The sequence below is a fragment of the Hipposideros armiger genome, unplaced genomic scaffold, assembly GCF_001890085.2.
Source record: "Hipposideros armiger isolate ML-2016 unplaced genomic scaffold, ASM189008v1 scaffold_46, whole genome shotgun sequence".
Taxonomy (NCBI): Eukaryota; Metazoa; Chordata; class Mammalia; order Chiroptera; family Hipposideridae; genus Hipposideros; species Hipposideros armiger.
The window spans coordinates 2,756,049-2,776,150 of NW_017731396.1; the positions used below are offsets into that span (position 1 = coordinate 2,756,049).

The 20,102-nt window shown below is 56.4% G+C and overlaps 2 protein-coding genes across 5 annotated transcripts in view; one reads left to right on the top strand and one right to left on the bottom strand.

Annotated features, from left to right (window-relative positions):
• Positions 1-1,605, top strand: part of MTHFR (methylenetetrahydrofolate reductase) — a 14,254-nt gene extending 12,649 nt beyond the window's left edge. For all 4 annotated transcript variants that reach the window (XM_019639749.1, XM_019639750.1, XM_019639751.1 and 1 more), the window contains exons 11-12: positions 172-291; positions 715-1,605. In XM_019639749.1, coding sequence (XP_019495294.1) covers positions 172-291; positions 715-933 — 339 coding nt within the window. In that variant the 3' untranslated portion in view covers positions 934-1,605. The remainder of the gene's footprint in view (positions 1-171; positions 292-714) is intronic.
• A 762-nt stretch (positions 1,606-2,367) lies between these two features.
• On the bottom strand, positions 2,368-19,905 carry CUNH1orf167 (chromosome unknown C1orf167 homolog; the record flags this gene model as incomplete). The annotated part of the gene is made up of 19 exons (XM_019639746.1): positions 2,368-2,419; positions 2,936-3,023; positions 3,107-3,242; positions 3,451-3,595; positions 3,975-4,080; positions 5,610-5,883; positions 6,506-6,919; positions 7,891-8,035; positions 8,958-9,166; positions 9,919-10,073; positions 10,181-10,367; positions 11,669-11,849; positions 12,360-12,535; positions 14,949-15,135; positions 15,567-15,679; positions 17,180-17,316; positions 17,931-18,138; positions 18,388-18,431; positions 18,895-19,905. Coding segments are annotated over 19 exons (3,924 nt in total), but the record flags the coding sequence as incomplete, so codon positions are not given.
• Positions 19,906-20,102: the final 197 nt, after the last annotated feature.

Here is a 20,102-nt window from a genome sequence, read left to right on the forward strand (position 1 = left end):
CCTGGGCTGAAGTGCTCTCCCTGGGCTGCAGTGCTCCCTGGGCTGCAGTGCTCTCTGGGCTGCAGTGCTCTCCCTGGGCTGCAGTGCTCTCTGGGCTGCAGTGCTCTCTGGGCTGCAGTGCTCCCTGGGCCTGTCTGTTCTTATGCAGCCTCTCCCTCCTCCCCCCCCCAGGGTGAAAACATCACCAATGCCCCAGAGCTGCAGCCCAACGCTGTCACTTGGGGCATCTTCCCTGGGCGAGAGGTTATCCAGCCCACGGTGGTAGATCCTGTCAGCTTCATGTTCTGGAAGGTAAGGGCCGGGAGCGGTCCTACCCTGCCCCCCTCCAGGCAGTATCGCTGGGCCCCGTGTGTGGCTGGAGGCCACATCCCCTAGGACGGGTGGACTAGGCTGCACCCTGACTCAAGTGTTTATTTCTGGGCTGGGGGGTGGGAGGTGGCACTGGCAGTGGGCCTTGTTCTATTCCTGGAAATGAACTGTTGGGCAGTGGCAGAGGTGCTCATGGTGCTGAGCATGACACCTGACCCAAGGACAGCCCTGTTAACCTTGCCTGTGTCTCTGTGTGCCTGTGTATCTGTGTCTGTGTCTCTGTGTGCATGCACCTGTGTGTCTGTGCCTGTGTATGTGCATCTGTGTGTGCATCTGTGTCTGTGTGCCTGTGTGTGCATGCACCTGTGTGTGTGTCTGTGCCTGTGTGTACGCATGCACATACAGGATGAAGCCTTCGCCCTGTGGATCAAGCAGTGGGGCAAGCTGTATGATGAGGAGTCCCCCTCCCGTGAGATCATCCAGTATATCCACGACAATTACTTCCTGGTCAACCTGGTGGACAATGATTTTCCACTGGACAGCTGCCTGTGGCAGGTGATAGAAGATACATTTGAGCTTCTCAGCCACCCACCTCGGAATGACAGAGAGACAGAGGCTACGTGACCCTGCACCCTGCCGTCCTTATCATAGGCCAGTTGTGTCCCGCCTTCCTCCTCTCCAGTCCTGGTTTTCCTGGAGGCCCCTATTCTCCTTTGTTTCTCCTGAGCCCTGGCCTCTACTCCCCCATATGATGATTCCAGCTAAACTGGTATGAGTCTTCTGGGCTCCGGCTGGACCGGAGCCAGCCCCACATGGGAGCCTGGTGTTCCCCGTTCAGCTGGGAGATTTTGCTCTTTTGTGGGGAGCACCTCCATCCTGCAGAGGACCTGAGAAGGGGAAGAAACTGGTTATTGCTGACTGAGGCAGCCACTAGGAGCCAGCCTGGAACTGCCAGTGGCCTTGCACTTGGGGCCTATGGAGGATGGGCAAAGTGAACATGGGCAGCAGGCACTGGTGGCACTGCAGAACAGCTGTGGCAAAGTGAAGGTGCTGCCCCCTTCCGCCTCCAAGACATTGGCAGCTGGGCATTTCCTACTTGTGACCGAAGGGGCAGACACTGTCCTGCCCTGGCACCAGGCCCCTGGATGGGTCTGGGGCTGAAACCTAATTAACAAACACTTCTTGCCACCATCCACTTCAGAGCTGAGCTGGGTTTTCACCTTTCTACAATGCTGCTTTTTCAAAGAGCTGTCTCTGAATTCTCATGGCTTAACAGAGTACCTCTTAAGAGTTCAAGGTGTCTGAACCCTTGTGATCGGTGAGGCCCTCAGCGTCCCTCCAGCCTTCTCTTTTTCTCCCTGGCCATGGAGGGATAGATGGCGCGTTACCGTCGGGGGCAAAGATGAGGTTGCTTAAGCAGGGCTTATTTCTTCCTGGCTTACTTTTTGGGTGAGATCTCCTCCTGCCAACTGCTCCCCCCTCTGTGTACCCTATCCCAGAATCTAGCTGCCTGGCACTGCTCCCCAGGGATCAGTCCTCAAGCCCCACTGCCAGGGTGGTGACTGGCAGGTGCACATAGGCTGTTCCCATCCCTGCTGGCTGGCTGGCTCAGCACAAGGAGGGTAGGGGTGGGCATCCAAAGACAGTCTGATGATAGCTGAGCTGGGTGCAGTCATCAGTACATGCTTGTCCCTTCCTTCCAGGCTGGCTGGCTGGGGCAGAGGGACAGCTTTTAGGAGAGATGGAGCAAGCAGCTAGGACTGAGGAGGGCATTTTATTGTCCTTCAGAGCTCCTGGAGCTGTTCCCTCCATCACTAGGCTGTGGGTGAGAGCCCTGTGGCTTGACAACCCCCGCACTCCCTGGACGGTGGGGCACAGTTCCTTCCCAAGGAAGGCTGGGCTCAGTTCCGTTTTTCTTTCCATGGGAAAAAGTCCCAGCTGCAGCTGGGCCCCCAGCTCTTCCTTGAGTCCATCCCACGCAGGGGCTCGGGCAGCTGCCAGCCTGCCTCCATGGCTCCTGGTGCCCACTTGGCGCAGGGGGTCTTGGACTGCCGGTGGCTCCCCTTCTCTGGACCCTAGCTGCCAGGCTCTGGTGCCACTTCTCAAAGGCCTGGAATCAGGGAGTGGAAAGGAGAGGTTATTCGGCTCCCTCCTGAGTCTGCTGTGTGTGTTAGGCTTAACACCTGTGCCCAGCTGCTTCTGTCCCTTGAAGGAATAGGAGGTGCCTCCCTCTGCACCAGGCAGCCAGCCAGCCAGCCAGCCCTGTCCCAGGCCAAATGCATGGGCTCAGAATAGAAGTAACTCGTGATCTGGGAAGCTATGCTCAGAGCAAATAAGGGAAGTAAGGGGGTGCTCAGGGACCCTTAACAGGAGCCAGTGTGAGCAGCTCAGTCTGAGTGACGGGTAGGACTGGACGGAGCACTTGGCTACCAGCCAAATCAAGGGCTCCAGCATTTAAGCTGTTTTCTCTGACCAAACTGACCCCTCCCTGAAAGTTAAGAGGCCCTGGGGGTGGCAAGCAGGGAGGGTCCACAGCTCAGAAATGCCCAGGTGTGGCACTGGTTTTGGAAGGGCCTACTGGGGGGTGAGGGCTGCCCCACCAGTACCTGAGAAAGGACCCAGCCACCTTGTTGCTGTAACCGCCGAGCCACCCTCAGCTGCACGACCCGCTGCCTCCACATTCGCCAGGTCCGTCTCAGGTGCCACTGCCTGTGCTGTGTGGACAGTTGGTGAGAAGGCCCCAAACTGGGCCCACTGCCGCCCAGGGCAGCTGCGCTCCCCAGCAGTCCCCACTCACCAGTGTGTGTGCCAGCTCCTCTGCCCCCTGAGCATCTACCCAGTGCTGCCACGTCGCTGCCAGGCGCCTGGCCTGCTGGGAACCCTGCAGCCGGCAAAACAGTGTCTCAAGGCGCCAGCGTTGTAGGTATTTCCTCCTGGGGGAAGAGGCCCTGTGTGCGTCCTGATGGCCAAGAGCATCATGACCCCCTCGTGGCCAGGTAAAGGCAGAGCCGTGGGCCTGGGCCTGCTCCTCAGGATCCTGCAGTAAGGAGCACTGGCCAGAGAGGCCCAGCTCTGGCCACAACTCAGGCAAGCCCCTCGGCCCTGGTCCCCCAACCCCACCCTCCACACAGCTGCTCTTACCCCAGCCACCTCTTATCCACCTGCCCTTTGCCCTTGATGGCACTGGTCTCAGATCTGCAGTCCCATCCCGGTCCTGTAGGGGGCCGGCCCTGGGCCCAGCTGGCACATCCAGGCCACTGCAGGCCGAGGGGGGGCACCCTGTCACCTGGAAAGGGGAATAGAATCAGAAAAGGTTAACACATTCATTCCGGAGGGCAGATTCTCCTTAGTCCACTCCTAGAAGTTGAGACAACAAAGAGGGGTGAAAAACAAACGGAGATGAGTTAAACATTGTGCCCCCAACTCCACCACACCTACCCAAGCCTCCAGGGGCTCTGGGCTGCTACCCACAGAGAAATAATGGGTGGGACAGGGGAATATGTAATTATTTTATCAAAATGGTTGACATAGTCCAGAAGAGGAAATGGGCAAATACAGATAAATACGTATGATGGATTTGCCAAGGAACCCGAAGGTGATTTCCAGGCCCTTGAGGGCTGGTGACTACACTACAGATGTTTGTTCCCACAGGTACATCTCCTTACTCTGAGCCCAGGACGTTTCTTTCCGCTTCCTCTGCCCACTGAGGCTGCGGTGCTGTGTTGGGCTGGGCAGCGTGGGGCCTGTGGCCTGTGGCCTGTAGCTGCGGGTCTGAGGGAACAGCCAAAGAGGAAAACCTGAACCCAGTGGGCTTGGCCTTCCTGGGGCCCAGGGGACCTGGTGGGGTTCCTTCCCTGCGCTGCCCCTGACCAACAGCGGGGCCTCCTACTTGTGTGTGCACACATGGGGCAGTTCACATGACCTCACGTTCTCCCATAAGCCCAGAGGAGACACGGGGTGCCCAAGAGTGTTATGGCCATTAGCACACAGCACTGCCTCTTCCCATGTGGCTGGAGGTCAAGCCGCGAGGTGGATCAATAATAGCTTCCACTGGATGAGAGCTTACCTATACCAGGTACTGCCTGTGAGGCAAGTATTAGTCTCCCACTTAAACTTGACAAAGTTAAAGCACTTGCCTGAGGCCCCACCTCTCAGGAGTGGTCTGACTCCAGAGCCCCAGACCCCAGCTACTGCTCTATGCAGATCAGGGGCTCTCAGGGACTCTGTGCCGCCATGAGATGGCACAACAGTTGCTCATGATGTTAGGTGGGGGTACCTGGGTATGTGCTCATGTGGTAGAAAAGAGGGGGCCTGGAATTAAGCACCCTAGTTTACCATTCCCAGCATTTACTTTCAGTGTTTCTACAAGCCTCAGTTTCTCCAACAGTAAGTGGGGTGGAATGGGTGTGCTTATGAACATACGCTGAACATTAAATTGTGTCATAACACAGACCGAGGAAAAAATACCCTGAGGCCCCAGCATCTGCTGTTGCCATGGTCCCACGTGTGTGAATACATGGATTCTACAAATAACCAAGCTAGTCCCTTTCCATTCCATTAAAAACAACACTTGAATCTTTTTTCTTAGAATATGTAGTCTATTAGATACTTCCTGGCGTTCTGAAACAGGATCCTTGATGATGCGAATTCATCTTTAGGAACACTGTGTGGCTTTGCCGGTAACCCTGGGACTGTGTGTCCAGTAATGACATGTCCCAGGGCTGCCATGTGGCATCAATTCTTGTGCATGACTTTCATTGTGACCTTCCCTCCTGCTAGGCCATCAAGCTCTTGTCACCATTTGCTAGTATCAGGACTAACTGCTTCTAGTCTGGAGAGGGACTGACAGTTACCTTTGAGTAGAAAGATGAAAATATTTTTTTCATTTATATTTTCTAATTTTTCTGTAATGCGCATGTTTCATTTTTCCAATAAGGAAAAAAAACTTGAGAAAAAAATTGCTCCTGTCCCCATGTACCTATCTTGATTCTAGACTGCAACCATGACATTTAGCGAGCTTAGGTGCCTGTTTCCCTAAGAGACTATCTTTGCAGTGGACCTGAGCAGGGCTGGCACTCGGTAGGTGCTCAGGAAATGTTTACTGATGGACCTGGAGTTGGCTGTCTTCCAGAGCCAGAAGGCTGTCCAAGAACCAAGGTGGGGTGATGCCCACAAGGCTGCTGGACCCCTAGAGAAGCATCCAGCCACGCTTGCCACCATGGGCTGTAACGAGGTGATTTTGAGGCCGCTGGCTCTTGGATCATTTTTGGACCTTCTGTCCCTCCTGGGCCCTACCTCACCTGCTTCCATGGGGCCGCAGCATCCATTCGCGCCAGGAGGTGTCCTCTGCTGGCCAGTCTGGGCAGGTGTCTGAGATGGGCGCTGGGTCTGGGATGGGCTGTGCTGGCCTCTTGGGCCTCCGCCCCAGGTTGCAGCCACACTCTGAGCAGTGCTGTCCGCCACTGGGCCCAGTAGGTTTGCAGGAGGCGCCTCGGCCCAGCCTGCTGGAACTGGGTGATGGTGACCTGCTGGGCACGGCCCTGGGCAGCTGACTGGGCCCACACCTCTAGGACCCTAGGGAGGGGGAAAGAGCCCATACCCAAGGCCATCAGGGCCTGGGCTCTACGGCAGTTGGAGGGAGACCTCAGCCCTGGCCAGTGCCCTGTAGGAGGTGACCTTCAGCCACAGCCCCTGGCCATGCTGTGCTACGCCTACCATACCCCCTTTGCTGGAGAAATCAGATCAAAACGGGCAAGGAGAACAACAGAATATCACACAACAGGGACAAGCGTCCTGTTTAGGGGACAGAGAAGCAGTCTTGCCAGCTACACGTTGCCTCCCCTTTCCTTGAAAGAGCACCTGCTGTGTCAGTGGCTGGCCCTGGCTGGCCCTGAGCTGAGCTGAAAGTCTGCATTCCTTATCTCTAGTCCCCAGGCCATCCTGCAAGGCAGGCCTGTTATCTTCCTCTGACCTTTAAGGTTAGACTTGCCCAAGAGGAGTCACAGAGCTAGAAAGTACAGAGATGGGATTTGACCCCAGGACTAGCTGCAGTGACCAGGGTCACCTCTCCCTATCACCCCTGGCCTCCTGAGCCCTGGCGCCAGCCACCAAATACCCTCTCTCCCTGCCAAAAGCAAGCTCAAGGCTCAAGCTGAAAAGCACAGTGTGGGGCTGCCCTTGGGCCAGGGACACCCACCTGGCGCTCAGCTTCCAGGCAGCGTGGGCTCGGCTGAGCCGGTGTAGGTGGGACTCACGCACCCACAGTGTCCAGCACAGGGCCACCTGGACCTGGGCCCGAACTCTTTCTTCTGCCAGTTGGCGAGCCTCACAGTGCTGGCCCAGGGCCACTCGCCAGGCTACAAAGGCCTGCTGGCCCCAGGCCCTCCTCCGCTGCCTGTCCACCCAGCGCCTCTGCACATGGCTTTGCCGGCGGGCAATGCAGGCCCAGGCCAGGCGCTGTTCCCGTGCCTGGGCTGCGGCCACTCGGCCTTCCCGCCGTGCAGTGAAGGTAGCCCCCGGTGCCCGTCTCCTCAGGCCATCCTGGAAGGCTGGATGCTGGGCCCAGAGCATCCCTGCATCTCTCACAGCTTCACCTTGGGCCTGGAAGTGGCTGCAAAACAGGAGCAGAGGAGGGGCCCAGCTGCTGTCATAGTCAAAAGTCACATTTATTCAAAATTACACCTGCAACCCACCCTCCCCCCACCACACACACACACACACACACACACACACACAGTCTCCTAGGTTACTACACACGGCTCTGCATACACAACACTGTGCCTTAGAAATGTAGGGACCGATGTGTAATGGCTTTCATCTGGGGCCTTGGCCCACACACACTCCAGCTGGGGGTTGGGAGGGGCAGATGCTGTCCAGGAGCACGTGGAAACCCAACAGCTGTGGGTTCAAGCCCCAGCTCCACTGGGGTGATAGCCACCCCAGCTTCCTCTCACAAGCCTGCTCTGCGTCAGGAGGCCAGTTCGGGGAACATGGCCCCTCTTCCCTGAGGGACCAAAAACATGTCTACGCCATTCTGATGCGAAATCACAGAAATCAGTCACTCTGTGGTTCACTGGCCTGGGGGGACACTGTGAACCTTTGCAGATTTGTAACTGCACGGTGGGAGGAAGCATCACCTGTGCCCTCTGCTTTTAAATGTGCATTAATTAACCATATGCATGTTTTACGAGAGCGTCTCTATTTAGGATTTAACTCTCTTCTCTTAGCCACTCACTGTATGCAGAATTCCCCATGCTGGCCCCTCAAACAATACACGGTGTTGGAACATGTGTTATAGCGGATGTCTGAGGAGTTGATTTCCCCATCTTAATTGTATCCTCTGAATCCAAAGGACTGAGCTGACCAGGTGGGGGAGACCTGGAGCTTGTCAGGGTATGAGGTGGGGTGAGGGAGGGGCTTGCCATCTCCCACCTCCCTCACAAAGCAGATAACGAACTGTTGCTGGTCACGGCTCTACAGCTCCAAGCTGGGGCCTCCCCTCATCGCCCTCTGGGCCCTCTCCCTGCTTTTCCCAGGGTGGGGATAACCCACCCCTTCCCACCCACCCGCCTGCCTACCCACCTCTGCAGTAGAAGCTGCTCTGATCGGGCCATCATGTGTCTCCGACGAGCTGCCGCCTGCTGCCAGCCCCAGAACGCGGCCCTTCGCAGGCCCTGGAGGTGGACCTGCACCCACCTCTGGTACTGCCCACGCAGGAATTGCTGCCCTGTGGCCAGAGAAATGCTGAAGTGCCACTGGGTGCTTGTCCCAGCCTTAGCCCTGGGTCCCGGGTGACCGTGGGTCCCTGCCCAGCCAGCCCTTTGCCCTCTACCCAAGTGGGAATAGAGGAGGCCGCCCTAACTGTCTGGGTTAAAATGTTTTGGTTATAGGTGTCATACTGGTGACCAGGCCAACACTAATCATAGTTTTTTTAGTTTTTTAAAATTTCCTGATGATGTTTAGGAATCCTGAGAATTTCGTAAAAATCTAGATCTCCAGCTTTTCTTTAAAAATTAGAAGGTCTGGCAACGCTGGGCCAGCGTTCCCGGGCAGCTGGGCAGCAACTGGGCTGGAGAAGCACCTGTCTGCTGTGGGTAGGACCTGAGCTTTCCACAACAACCACGTTCCCACCCCAGCCTGTCGATACGAGGTATCGGTGTAGTGGGAGCCTCTAAACTTCCCCAGTGATCCCTGCCTCCTGGGCCGGGCTCTGAGGGCGCCATGCCTCAGTGCTCAGACCTGTGACTCCTGAAAGCCAGGCCAGGATGACGAGGATGAAGATGAAGAAGACCCCTAGTGGGAGCTGGGTTCTGAGCCAGGCACACTGGTGGATTGCCTCACAGGGTCCTGCCATGCCCCCCACAAGGTGGTACTGCTGTTATCCCCATTTTATAGGTGAGGGAGCTGAGACTCTGGTTCAGTAGCTTGTTTAATGTCCACACTGCCAGGGAATGGAAGAGCGGGGATATGAACCTGGGGAACAGTGTCCATGCCCCCAGGTCCTGCTCTGCCACCTCAGTCCTGGGCGTGACCTGTGGGAGGCCCCATCACTGAGCTCTGTGCTAGAGGATGCAGAATCCTGCGTCTCCCTGACAGGCCCAGGCCCTCTCTCACCCCTGGTGCCCCGCCCGTCCCAGTCCCCGACTCACTCTGCCAACAGGAGTGCCAGTGGCGCAGGGCATCCCGCACCAGTCTCCGGCCTCGCTCCCTGGCCCACTGCTCTGCCTCCTGCCACAGCTCCCGCCGCCGCCGCCAGAGGCCCAGGGTGGCTCTGCAGCTCCGGTCCCAGGCCCAGCGGGCAGCCAGCTCTCTCAGGGACCCTTGGGCTGTTGCCCAGTGGCTCCAGCCGAGGAGGATGCTGGGAAAGGAAGTGTCCATCTGGAGGATGGTCACTGCCATTGGGGGCTAGACCAGCTCTCCCCTCCCTTAGCAGCAGGGATGGGGTTGGGGTGACTCTTCTCTCTGTTTCCATCATGGGGGAGAATCGGTGGCTGGGGCTGAAACGCTACTCCAAGGGTCACAAGAACAGGTGGTGGGGATAAGATGGGACCCCAGACCTCCAATGCTCGGTCCTGTGCTCAGCCTCTAGTAACATGCAGTGCAGTGAACTGAGTGCTTGCTATGTGCCAGGCACTGTGCTAGGGGATGTATGCACCCCTATCTTGTTGATTCCCATCGGAGTGAGTACTATTATTATCCCCGTACAAATGGAGAGATGGAGGCACAGAGAAGTTAAGCAACTTGCCCAAATCACACAGTCAGTGAGGGATAAAGCTGGGATTAGAACCCACGGAGACTAACTCTTAGGCACAGTGCTATGAATGAACCACAGCTGTGAAATCTCTGAGAGAAATGGTCACCCTGCTGACCTACCCCCCTCCACACACACACACATCTCAGCAGGTCAGGGTAGGAGGGCAGGAGGAGTTGAGGGGATCAGAGTCTGGGAGCCGACTGACTAGGGTGTGAGAAGGGAGCCCTCTGGGATACACACCCCAAGGGAATGCTCCTGTGAAGGTCAAGGATTGGCGGGAAAGGGGCCTCAGGGAAACAGTAAATCCACAGGGTAGTGGGTAGCAGGGCTCACTCGTCCTGGAGAGGGGTCCCTACCGCCTCTGAAGAGTGTGCCGGTGCCATTTTGCTGCACCCCGAGATTGCTGGGCCCTCGCCTGCCAGAGCAGAAGGCACTGCCTTTGCTGCCGCCGCCCAGCTGCCCACAGGAAGTTCAGCCAAAGGGTCTCCAGGAGGGCGGGGACCCCGGAAGCCTGGGGAGGGCATAGTGAGTCCTGAGCACCCAGCCCTGCCCCATCCCCTCCCTCTCCGCCCACCTGGCCCCGATCCACCCTGGCCCATCCCAGCCCCAGCCCCTCACCTTCCCTAGAGAGCTGTGGGGCACGCTGCAGCCCAGGGAGGCCTCCTCTCCCAGGGCGTGACCTAGCGGTTCTGGAGCCAAGGTGATCCTGGCGTTGCCTGATTGGTTGCCAGAACCCCACACCCTTAAGCGCCACGCCCTCAGGGTGCGTCTTAGCATCTGCCGCTGTGTGAACTGGAAACAGGAGCTACAGGAAGGAGCAAGTGAGTACCTGGGCCCTAGTCTCACCCCATCTGGGGTGGCTGCCAGCTGGGACCCTGGGAAAGGGCTGAGCTGGAAGGGTGCCGCCAAACGCCTGGCTACAGCTCTGCACCACCGCCTCCAAAGCCAGCTGCACACTGCATTATCGGGTCGCACCCCCAGAGCTTCTGACTCAATGGTCTGGCTGTGGCCTGGGCTTCCTGACTTTCCCAAAGCTCCCCGGGTGAAGATCACTGCTCCACCTGCGCTGATCGCCTGGCTGATCCTCCCCATGCTCCTGGGGTGGGTGGGGGCTAGCAGATGATAAGGGGTGGAGCCAGGCCCTGGGCCCAGGGACACCCCCTGACACACACACTCCACAGGCTACATGCATAACCACACCAGTACTTCTGCCTCCGCTCTGCTATCATGATAGGGAAACTGAGGCCTGGGTGAAGGCATTGCCCCAGACTCCAAACAGCAGCAGACCTGAGATCCAAACACTCATCTCAGGCCACCAGGCAGCCCAGTTGTGCCACAGGGCGATACCAACTTTGCCCTGATGCCCAAAAGCCAAAGGATGGACTGGGGGCAGGAGAGTTACATTAGGAAGGATCATGGCGAAATGGTTTTTCTCTGAAGTTCCAGGGGTGCATTAAAAGAGACTGAGGGTCCAAGCGGACCAAGTGGGTGTGAGGCTGACGGATGCCAGGTGCATGGCGTTCAAGGATAGACTCATCAGCTCGGGCTCTGAATCCTGCCTTCTTGCTCTTGATTCACAGTGTGATTTAGAGCAAGCTGCCTGACCCCTCTGAGCCTCCGTTTCTCTGGTTGTATAATGGGGGCAGGGGGATAAAGTGGCTCTTCACTTATTTATTTACAATATGTACTCCATGCCCATGACGGGCCAGAGGCACCTACAAGGTGCTGGGAGACAGTGGTGAGGAGACAGGCATGGTTCCTGCCACCAGCTGGGAGATGGGTGAGAGATGATTCCAGATTCTGGGGAGGGAGACAGAATTAAACCAACCTCCCCATCACGTTCCCACCACCTTGGTAGCACTCAATTTCGGTGCCCGCAACCACCCCATGGTCCACACAGCTCTCTGCTCAATCACTGTCTCAGTGTCCCTGCCACTTCCCCCAGCCCCACACCCACTGGGCAACATAGTGTGTCAGGCCCATGCTCGGGCCATGGGGAGGAACAGGATGTGGCCTGTTCCCTATGGGACACTCCCCCCAGGGCTGACTGAGCACTGCTCACCTGGCCACCCCGTGACCCCAGGTCACAAGTTTGTGGACACCTACTCTGCCTGCTGGTGCTGGGAGAGCCGCCTCCTCCAGAGCAGCAGCACCCGGTGGAGGGCCAATCTCCGGCAGGCTTTTTGCAGGGAGCCCTGGCCTTGCTCCTGGGGCAGCCCCTGGGGGCAGTGGCCTAGACCATGGACTATGGCCCCTCCACCGGCTGAGCTGTGGAGGGCCATGTTCCCTGAAAAGCAGGCAAGAGACAAATCAGCCATGTCCCCAGTGGCCTCCCTCTGCCCAAAGCCTTTGGTGGCTGCTGCCTCAGGCCCTCGCTTAGGACCTCTTCCCCTCATGGGCACTTCCCCCTCCCACCGCCTCCAAATCCTCCCCCCTCCAGCACCCCTCAAAGATCCCATCTTCCCCTGTCAGGTTTTGGTGGGGCGGAAGCAGTGTGTCCCACTCAGACCAGGAGCTTCCCAGAAGCAGGGACCTTCCTGGTGGAAGATGGAACAAATCCTCTTGCTTAGAGGAGCTCACGATGGGGACGAGGATGGGGTCCAACCAAGGCCAGCCCATTCCAGGGATCCCTCCTGGACGACCCCCCAGGCCCACCAGGCTACACCCCCAAGAAAGGTCCCAGTTCCATCACTTCCTATTAGAAGACGACATCATTTTCAACGGGGCGCACTGCAAAAGGAGAGTGAGTGACACTGTTTGCTGGGGTGTTGGGAGTGTTGGCCCAACACTCACTCACCCGCCTTCTGCTGGCACAGGGACAGCTGGGTCACCTTCAGCCCATCCGAGGCCCGGAGCTGTTTCATGCACACCCACTGTTGCAGGCACATCCTCAGGGTCCCCACCTGGCGGTCGGCCAGGTGGTGCCGGTATCGGGTCTGTCTTTTCACCAACTGCTGCCAGGCCCCAAAGCACCTGGAAGAGCCAAGAGAAAGTGCAGGTGCTAATCATAAAGACTGCAGCTACAGCCAGCTGCCATGTGCCAGACACGCTTCTTGGGCAAGTCACTTCACCTCTCTGGGCCTCAGCTGTCTCATCCGTAAAATGGGGCTGCTATAAGGACTTGACACCATCACCTCTGGGTGCCTGGATGGCCTCAGTAGCCTCCTACCTGGCCACCCACATCCACTCCATTCGGTTCCTACTTAATAACCGGAGTGACTTTTTTCAAATCTCAAAACAAATGATTTTACTCCCCTGCTATTGTAAAATCCTCCCGTGGCAGCTTGTAGGATAAAATCTCAACTCCTCCCCGAAGTCTACAAGGCCCCCAGTAGACCTTTCCAACTTCATCTCAAGCCATCCCCAGCCCTCCTCCACCCCATACTAACAGGGCTCCAATTTGACTACAGTGGCTGTCACAGGCCTTTGCACATGCTGTTCCCTCTGACTGGCGCGCTCTCGTCTGCTCCCCCTCCATTAGTCAACCATTCACCCTTCACATCTCTGCTGAACCCTGGTTGAGCTCAGCTCCCTTTGTTAAAAGTTCTCATAGAAAACTATGTCAGGGGGACACAACCAGAAAAATGCAGACAGCAGGAAACGCTACTGGACAAGCAATCTCCTTTCAGTGTTAACTCCACTGTCAACAGATAAATTGCAAGGGAAAAAGAAATGCAGGGAAGCCCATCACTTAGAAAGACTCTAACGACTTCTCAATCAACTACATGCGGTCCTTAATCCCGCGGGATTCAAACCAACTACACATACTGAAATACATGGTTATAAAACAGCAGGAAATTTTAAGGCTGACCAGATATCTGCTGGTTATAACGTTCATTTTTTAGGTGTAAGCATAGCATGGTGGTTATGTTGTTTAAAGGAGCCCTTGTCTTTGAGAGATGCTACAGAAATATTTATGGATGAAATGGGATGATGGCTGGATTTGCCTTGAAATCATGTAGAGGGGGAAGCAGCTGGGGTACAGATGAAACAGGTTTTCTAAGGGGGTGATTTTCTTGAAGTTGTGTGATGGGCACATGGGTTTATTAGCCTATTTTCTCTACTTTTGTGTAAGATCAAAATGTCTCATAATAAAAAAGTTAACAAGGAAAAAAACCCCCAAAACTCTTACAGGTCCGTGTTCCTTCCCTTCTCAACACTTAACCCAGGTGGTATTTGCACACATACTTCGTGACTGCTAATTTCCTGTCTGTCCCCACACCTGGCCATGGGTTCCACAACTGTAGGGGGCGGCCAGCACTAAACTCTGCTTATAACTAAACCCCAGCTCTTGAGTGGTGTCTAGCAGGTTTTAGGCTCTCAGTAAATGGCAGCTGTTTTCATTTCTTATTGTCACCTTCGTCTCTCAGTACTAGGAGGAATCAAGAAATGACTTGAAGGGGGCCGGCCGAGTGGCACGTTGGTTAAGAGCTGACTTGCGTCGTCAGAGGGCCCTGGTTTGGATCCCACATAGGAGGGCCAATGACGCTGCCCTCTACAGTTAAGATGCTGAACAACAGCTCAACCTGGAGCTGGGCTGCCATGAGTCGCCAGCGACGGCATAGGCTGCAGCCCTTGCTGCAGTGGGTTACCATGGGCTACCGTGTGTAGCCAGCAGCCAGCATGAGCGGCCCTCAAGCCGCCGTGAGCGGCCATCCAGAAGCCGGCGACTGATCTGCCTCGCCATGGAAGAGTGCAATGATGGTGCCAACTTGGGCCAGTGAAGCAACGTCCTCCACAACTAGACTGAAGAACAAAGAGACAGCAACTTGTCTGTTCCTTCCCCCAATTCCTCAGCACTGTTCCCATCTCCCAATTCCCCAATAAAAATCTTAAAAAAAAAAAAAAGAGCTGGCTTGGGATGCCAGCTCTGAGCAGCAGAGCCCCGGTTCGGAACCCACATGAGGGCCAGTGATGCTGTGCCCTCTACAGCTAAGATGGTGAACAACAGCTCAACCTGGAGCTGGGCTGCCATGAGTCACCCATAACGGCATAGGCTGCAGCCCCCGCTGCAGTTGGGCTGCCATAAGCTACTGTGTGTGGCCGGCAGCCAGCCTGAGCGGCCAGCAGCTGGTGTGAGCTGCCAAGAGCCACTGTGAGCTGCCGTCCAGAGACCGGCGACCAATCTGCCTCAGCCAGGAAGAGCACAATGATATCAACATGGGCCAGTGAAGCGATGTCCTCCACAACTAGACTGAAGAACCAAAGGACAGCAACTTGTCTGTTCCCCTTTCCCGATTCCCCAGCGCTGTTCCCCTCCCCCAATTCCCCAATAAAATCTTAAAAAAAAAAGAAATGACTTGAAGGGCATTTCCCAGCTGCGTCCCACCCACCCTCTGCCTCAGGGAAGCGGGTCCCCACTCCACACCTTTCCACTTCCCGCTACCTGCAGAGCCAGGCTCTCTGGTGCTGGAGATCCAGTGGGGCTACCAAGGCTGCATCTGCAGCAGGAGAGCACCAGGCCTGGGGGGGCCTCCCCATCCTCTGAGTCCTCAACATGGCCCGGGAGGCCTCTCCCTGGATCCCCCTCTCCTGCCTGGCCCATTCCTTCTGATGGCACCACAGGAGGAAGGCTGTAAAAGGAGGGGAGAGAGAGAGAGAGAAGAAAGTGAGAAGAGGGAAGGCTCAGGGCTAGAAGGGGCCACGACGCCAGGCTGTGCCTGAATCTCTGGGCTTCAGTTTCCCTGTCAGTGAGTGATGTGTAAGGGACTTCCAGGTCGAACACTCAAGCTTCTGCTGGGCCTCTACCAGTGTCTCCGGCGTACAAATGCAGGATGCACACCTCTCACACTGTGCGTCCTCGAGCTGGTCACTCAGTTCCCCGTCAGGCACAACGCCTTGCTGAGGTCACCATGAGGCTCAAATGAGATTGTGTCTGGGAAGTTGCTAGAGAAGACGCTCAGTAAACACATTCATTCCCTCAGGACCCCCTGCCCTGGCCCGTGTTGGGGCTCAGCCCTGCCCAGCTCCATCTCCCCAGCTGTCCCAGGGCCCCACATCTCACCAGCCAGTTGTTGCAGGGCCTGTAGGATCTGGATTCCTCTGCCTCCATCTGGTCTCGGCGCAGTGCTTGATGGGATCGGCTGGGCTTTTGCCTCCACCCTCAGACTCCCTGGACTGAGAGTGAAAGTGATGCTCAGGCCACGGGAGAGCACGCGGCCCAACCTGTCCACCCCAGCCCAAGGCAGTGCTGCCTGCCCACCGGAGCAGAGGAGCGCTGAGCACCCCTGTTCTCTTCCAGGCAGTTCATTTTATTCCTGATCACACAAGTGATTTGGGGAGGGGTCTCTGCTTTTGCTTCGTTCTCTTCAATACTATTTGGATGTGTTTACAACAAACATGTTGAAATACTTGTAGATGTTATTTAAATAATGATTTCAAACCCATCTGTTTAATTTAAAGATAAGAGAAACAATACATCGCGGTAGTGGAAATGGACAAAATAAATGAAGAAGAAAATAGCCAATGTTAACTCCACTGTCCAGAGATAAGCACTATTTGCATTTGGGGTGTTTTTTTTTTGGTGGGGGGGGGATAAAATATTTATTAATTTATTTTTATGTCTAATAGTGGGTAAGATACACATAACATAAACTCACCATCTTAACCATTTTTTAAGTGAACAGTTCAGTAGTGTTAAGTCATTCACATTTTGCAGCATTTTAGTATTTTTTTCTTCTGTTCTTTTTTATGCACTGCTTTAGGTGCATAGAAAAAATACCTTAGATATTATTTTTTGATCTTTCTTTTTCATTTAATATTTCCTAACCAGTTTTCCTTGTCATTAAAAATTCTACCCAAATACCCATAAAAATACTTGTAGGAAGGGGGATACACAGGGTGGGGCATGAAATTTCCAACTATATTAGAATGTTTGTTTGTTTGTTTTTAAAGACTTTATTGGGGAATTGGGGAAGGGGAACAGCCAAGTTGTTGTCCTTCAATCTTAGTTGTGGAGGGCGCAGCTAGCTCAGCTCCAAGTCCAGTCGCCATCCAGCCGCCCCTCAGCAGCTTGCGGCCACTCAGCTCAAGGTGCCATGTTCAATCTTAGCTGCGGGTGGGCATAGCCCACCAACCCATGCGGGAGTCGAACCCGGAACCTTGTTGTTAAGCACACGTGCTCTCACCAGCTGAGCCATCCTGCCACCTGTTGGCAGCTCAGCTCGGGTGCAGCTCACTGGCCCATGTGGGAATCGAACAGGCGACCCTATTGCTCAGAACTCGCGCTCTTAAGCAACTGAGCCACTCGGCTGGCCCTGGAATGTTTTTTAAATCAAGCATGACCGTCATGATTAGGAATAAAAATTAAAGATACTGAAATGAAAAATAAGGAAAAAAACAAAGAGTGGGGAGGAATTGTTTAAGTCTTCATAAATATCATGTTGAATGGCTGCCAAATATTCATCATGTGGTTAAACCACAATTTTCTCACTCACTGGGCATTTAAGCTGTTTCAAGGTTTTTACAAGGATAAGTAATGCTGCGGTGGACATCTTTTCGCACACATCTTTGTCTACATCTGCTAGTTTTATCCTCATTCCCTTGTGCGGGAGGGGGCAAGGAGGGAAAGCTACCCGCGTTGCCACAGCTCATTGTTCCTCTGGGGGCCCAGACTACCTGCTCCTCTGGGTGGGGTCCACCGCTGCCTTCCTTCCTGAGGACCCTTGACCCTGACCTCCCCTAGGGGGTGGAGGTCCTGGCCCAGCCTGGATGTGGGGCTGCCCCTGTTTCTGCTGCTGAGTCAGTTTTCTCCACTGGATCAAGAGAGAAAAGGAAGAGGGACGCTGGCTGCAGCCTCGAATGTGCCCTGAGAGGGGGCACCAGGGAGAGGCAGGCACAGGGGTCAAACATTTCTGTCAGACTCCAAAGCCTGTGGGCTTAACCGTTAGACTACCCTGCCTCTTTGGGAATGCACGAATGGATGGAGAGATGGAGCCTGGGAGTCAGGGCTTTCCTTGGGAGACCAAACCCGGAACTGGGTTTTCCCGGAGCGCCCTTTCCTGAGGAAGGAAGGGCCCTCCCAGTCCTGGCCCGCAAACCACTATTGTGAAAAACAGCCCCCATTTATACGGCAGAGTGCTTGCTATGTGCTCGGTATGGTTCTGAGGCTGTTACATTTATTTAACCTCATAACCACCCTGAGAGGTACGTACTATTATTATCCCATTTTAAAGATATAAAATTAAAGCACAGAAGTTAAGTAACCTGCCTGAGGCCACACAGTCAAAAAATAGGGAAAGAAGAAAGCATTTGGGCAGAATGGTGCAGGTGTCTGGGCTGACAGCCACCTGCTCTACTGCTGATCACTTCTCCCCGGGTCACATCAGCGTCTCATCCCCTCCCAGGGCCCAACCTGGAGGCCCCTGACCTTGTGGAAGCTCCGGGCCAGCAGGGCCTGAGTGTGTCGCCCCCATGCCACCTCCAGCTGGGCCTCCCGGAGCCACCGTGTCCACCGCCGTGCCTGCAGGCCCCTGCATAACAGCTGCCTGTGGCTCAGGGCCACCACCGCTGCCGCTGCCCGTTGCCTCCACACCAACTGCCACCAGGCTCTGAAACATCTGGACAGCAGCTGCCGGCTGGGGATGGACCCAGGGAGCAGCTGGAGGCTCAGCACCACCCACCTCGCCTCGGTCCCACATTCTTGTCCCTGGAGGCCCCTCTCCCCCCCAGCAGGGACAGTGTGAAGGAAGTCCCCTCCCCCTTAAATCCTGCGTGGATCTGCCAGCAGGGCCTTGTCTCTATCAGGTCCTCGTGTCCATTGCCCAGGCAAACGGGAGCAGTCCCAGAAGGGGGGCCCCAGGCCCACCCCACAGCCATGGCCTCACCGGGTCACCTTGGACTCCAGGCTCCCAAGGTTTCGGGCTTTGTTCTTAGAAAACAAAAGGACAAGACAGCTCTCAGGTCAAGAAACACACAGGATGAGACACCCCTGCCAAGCCTGCCTGCCCAAGGCCGCCCTTTCTGAGGGAACGGGGTGTGACAGGGTAGTGACAGCCAGCTGGGAGTGTGAATTCCTAGGAGAGGCAGTGGGACCTCCCTGGGAGGCCCCCCAACTCCCACTGCCAGACTCCTCTGGCCTCTACCTGCAGGGCACCTCTGGCTGCGGCTGTGTCTGACAGACAGAAAGGCCTTCTCTCTTCCTCTCTGCTGACCTGCTCCCGAGGGGCCTTCTCCCCTCCTTCCCCCTCAGGAAGGACACCCGGGGGTGCACTGGAGAAGGCGAGGGAGGAGAATCTGGCCTCCCTGCTGCCCGCCCCTAGAGGGAGCCAGGGGTCCCCCCTCTGCCTCCTGCTGTATGTAGGCCCTGAGGAGCTGTTCTCTCCTCGCCTTACAGGGTGGGCAGAAAGGACCCCCTGCTCAGGGTCGAGGAAATCTCCCGTCAGCATCTTCAAAGTGGTCTCCCGTGATGTGGGCTTGCTGTTTGTCTGAGAGTCCAAGAGATCAGCCTGGACCCCTGGTGTGTCTGGGAAATCTTTAGTTCCCCTGAGATCTCCGGGATGTCGCTTCCTCTCATCCCAGGAAGCAAGTTCGAGCTGGCCGGGCTGGGGGTAGGCAGGGACGGCCTGGCCATCACTGGTCCAGGGCTCCTGCTGCAAAGGGCCTGGGGGCTCCTGGGATGCCCAGCACCTGAGGCGGGCTGCCTCCTGTTCCAGGCGTCGCACAGAGGCCAGCAGCTGGGAGATGGCAGCCTGGGATGAGGCCCGAGCTTGGCTCTGGGCAGGGACAGACAGGTCCTCCAGGGTGAGGGGTTCCCCTATGAGCCTGGAGGTCCAGCTCCCCAGGCCACGCCAGGATCTGGGGCCTGGCCGTGTGTGCCTATCAAGAGGGGCATAGCCCGTAGCAGGCCTGAAGTCCCGGCAAGGGGTGTCTGTGGCCTGCAGCCGGGACCGCCTCAGGCTGGAGGATGGGCGGGCCAGTGGCCCTTGGGGTAGGGAGCCTCCCTGAGGCACCACGTGGGGCCAGAAGCTTTCCTGAGGATCTGACCAGAGGTGGGGGCTGGTGCCACTTCCACACTCAGCTGAGCTGGGCTCTCTCGGGCTCAGGTTGCTCTGCTGGATGGCACACTCTCGGGCTCTCCCTTGGGGGAGGACTCCCAGGGGCCGCAGGTTGCTCTGCTGCCGGAAACTTGAGTTCATCAGCCGGCCAGCCGTGTCCTTCAGGCGGGGGCTAGGGCTGGCCAGGTTGGTCTGGACTCGCCAGGGCTCCTGGTGAAGCACTGACCCTGGGGAGGCGGAGGCGGCAGGCCCTCCCCTCTCAGCCTGGCCCATGGGCACCCACCGGCCATGTCCACTACCCAGGCTGACATCCAGGCTCTTCAGGAATCTCCGTTGCTCTAAAGAGAGTAGAGACAATCAATCGCGCCCTGGGAAAGGACCCGGTAGGTGGTCAGCGCTCAGATGGGACAGGTGGGGCTGAGGTGGAACAGGGTCCCAGGCAGGAGCAAGCCCAGACTTCAGGGATGTGTGTCCGCCCTGGAGACTGACGGGCAGTGCCTTGGGGTCTTGAGCAAGAGCAGCGACGTGGTCTGACTCGGTGCCTG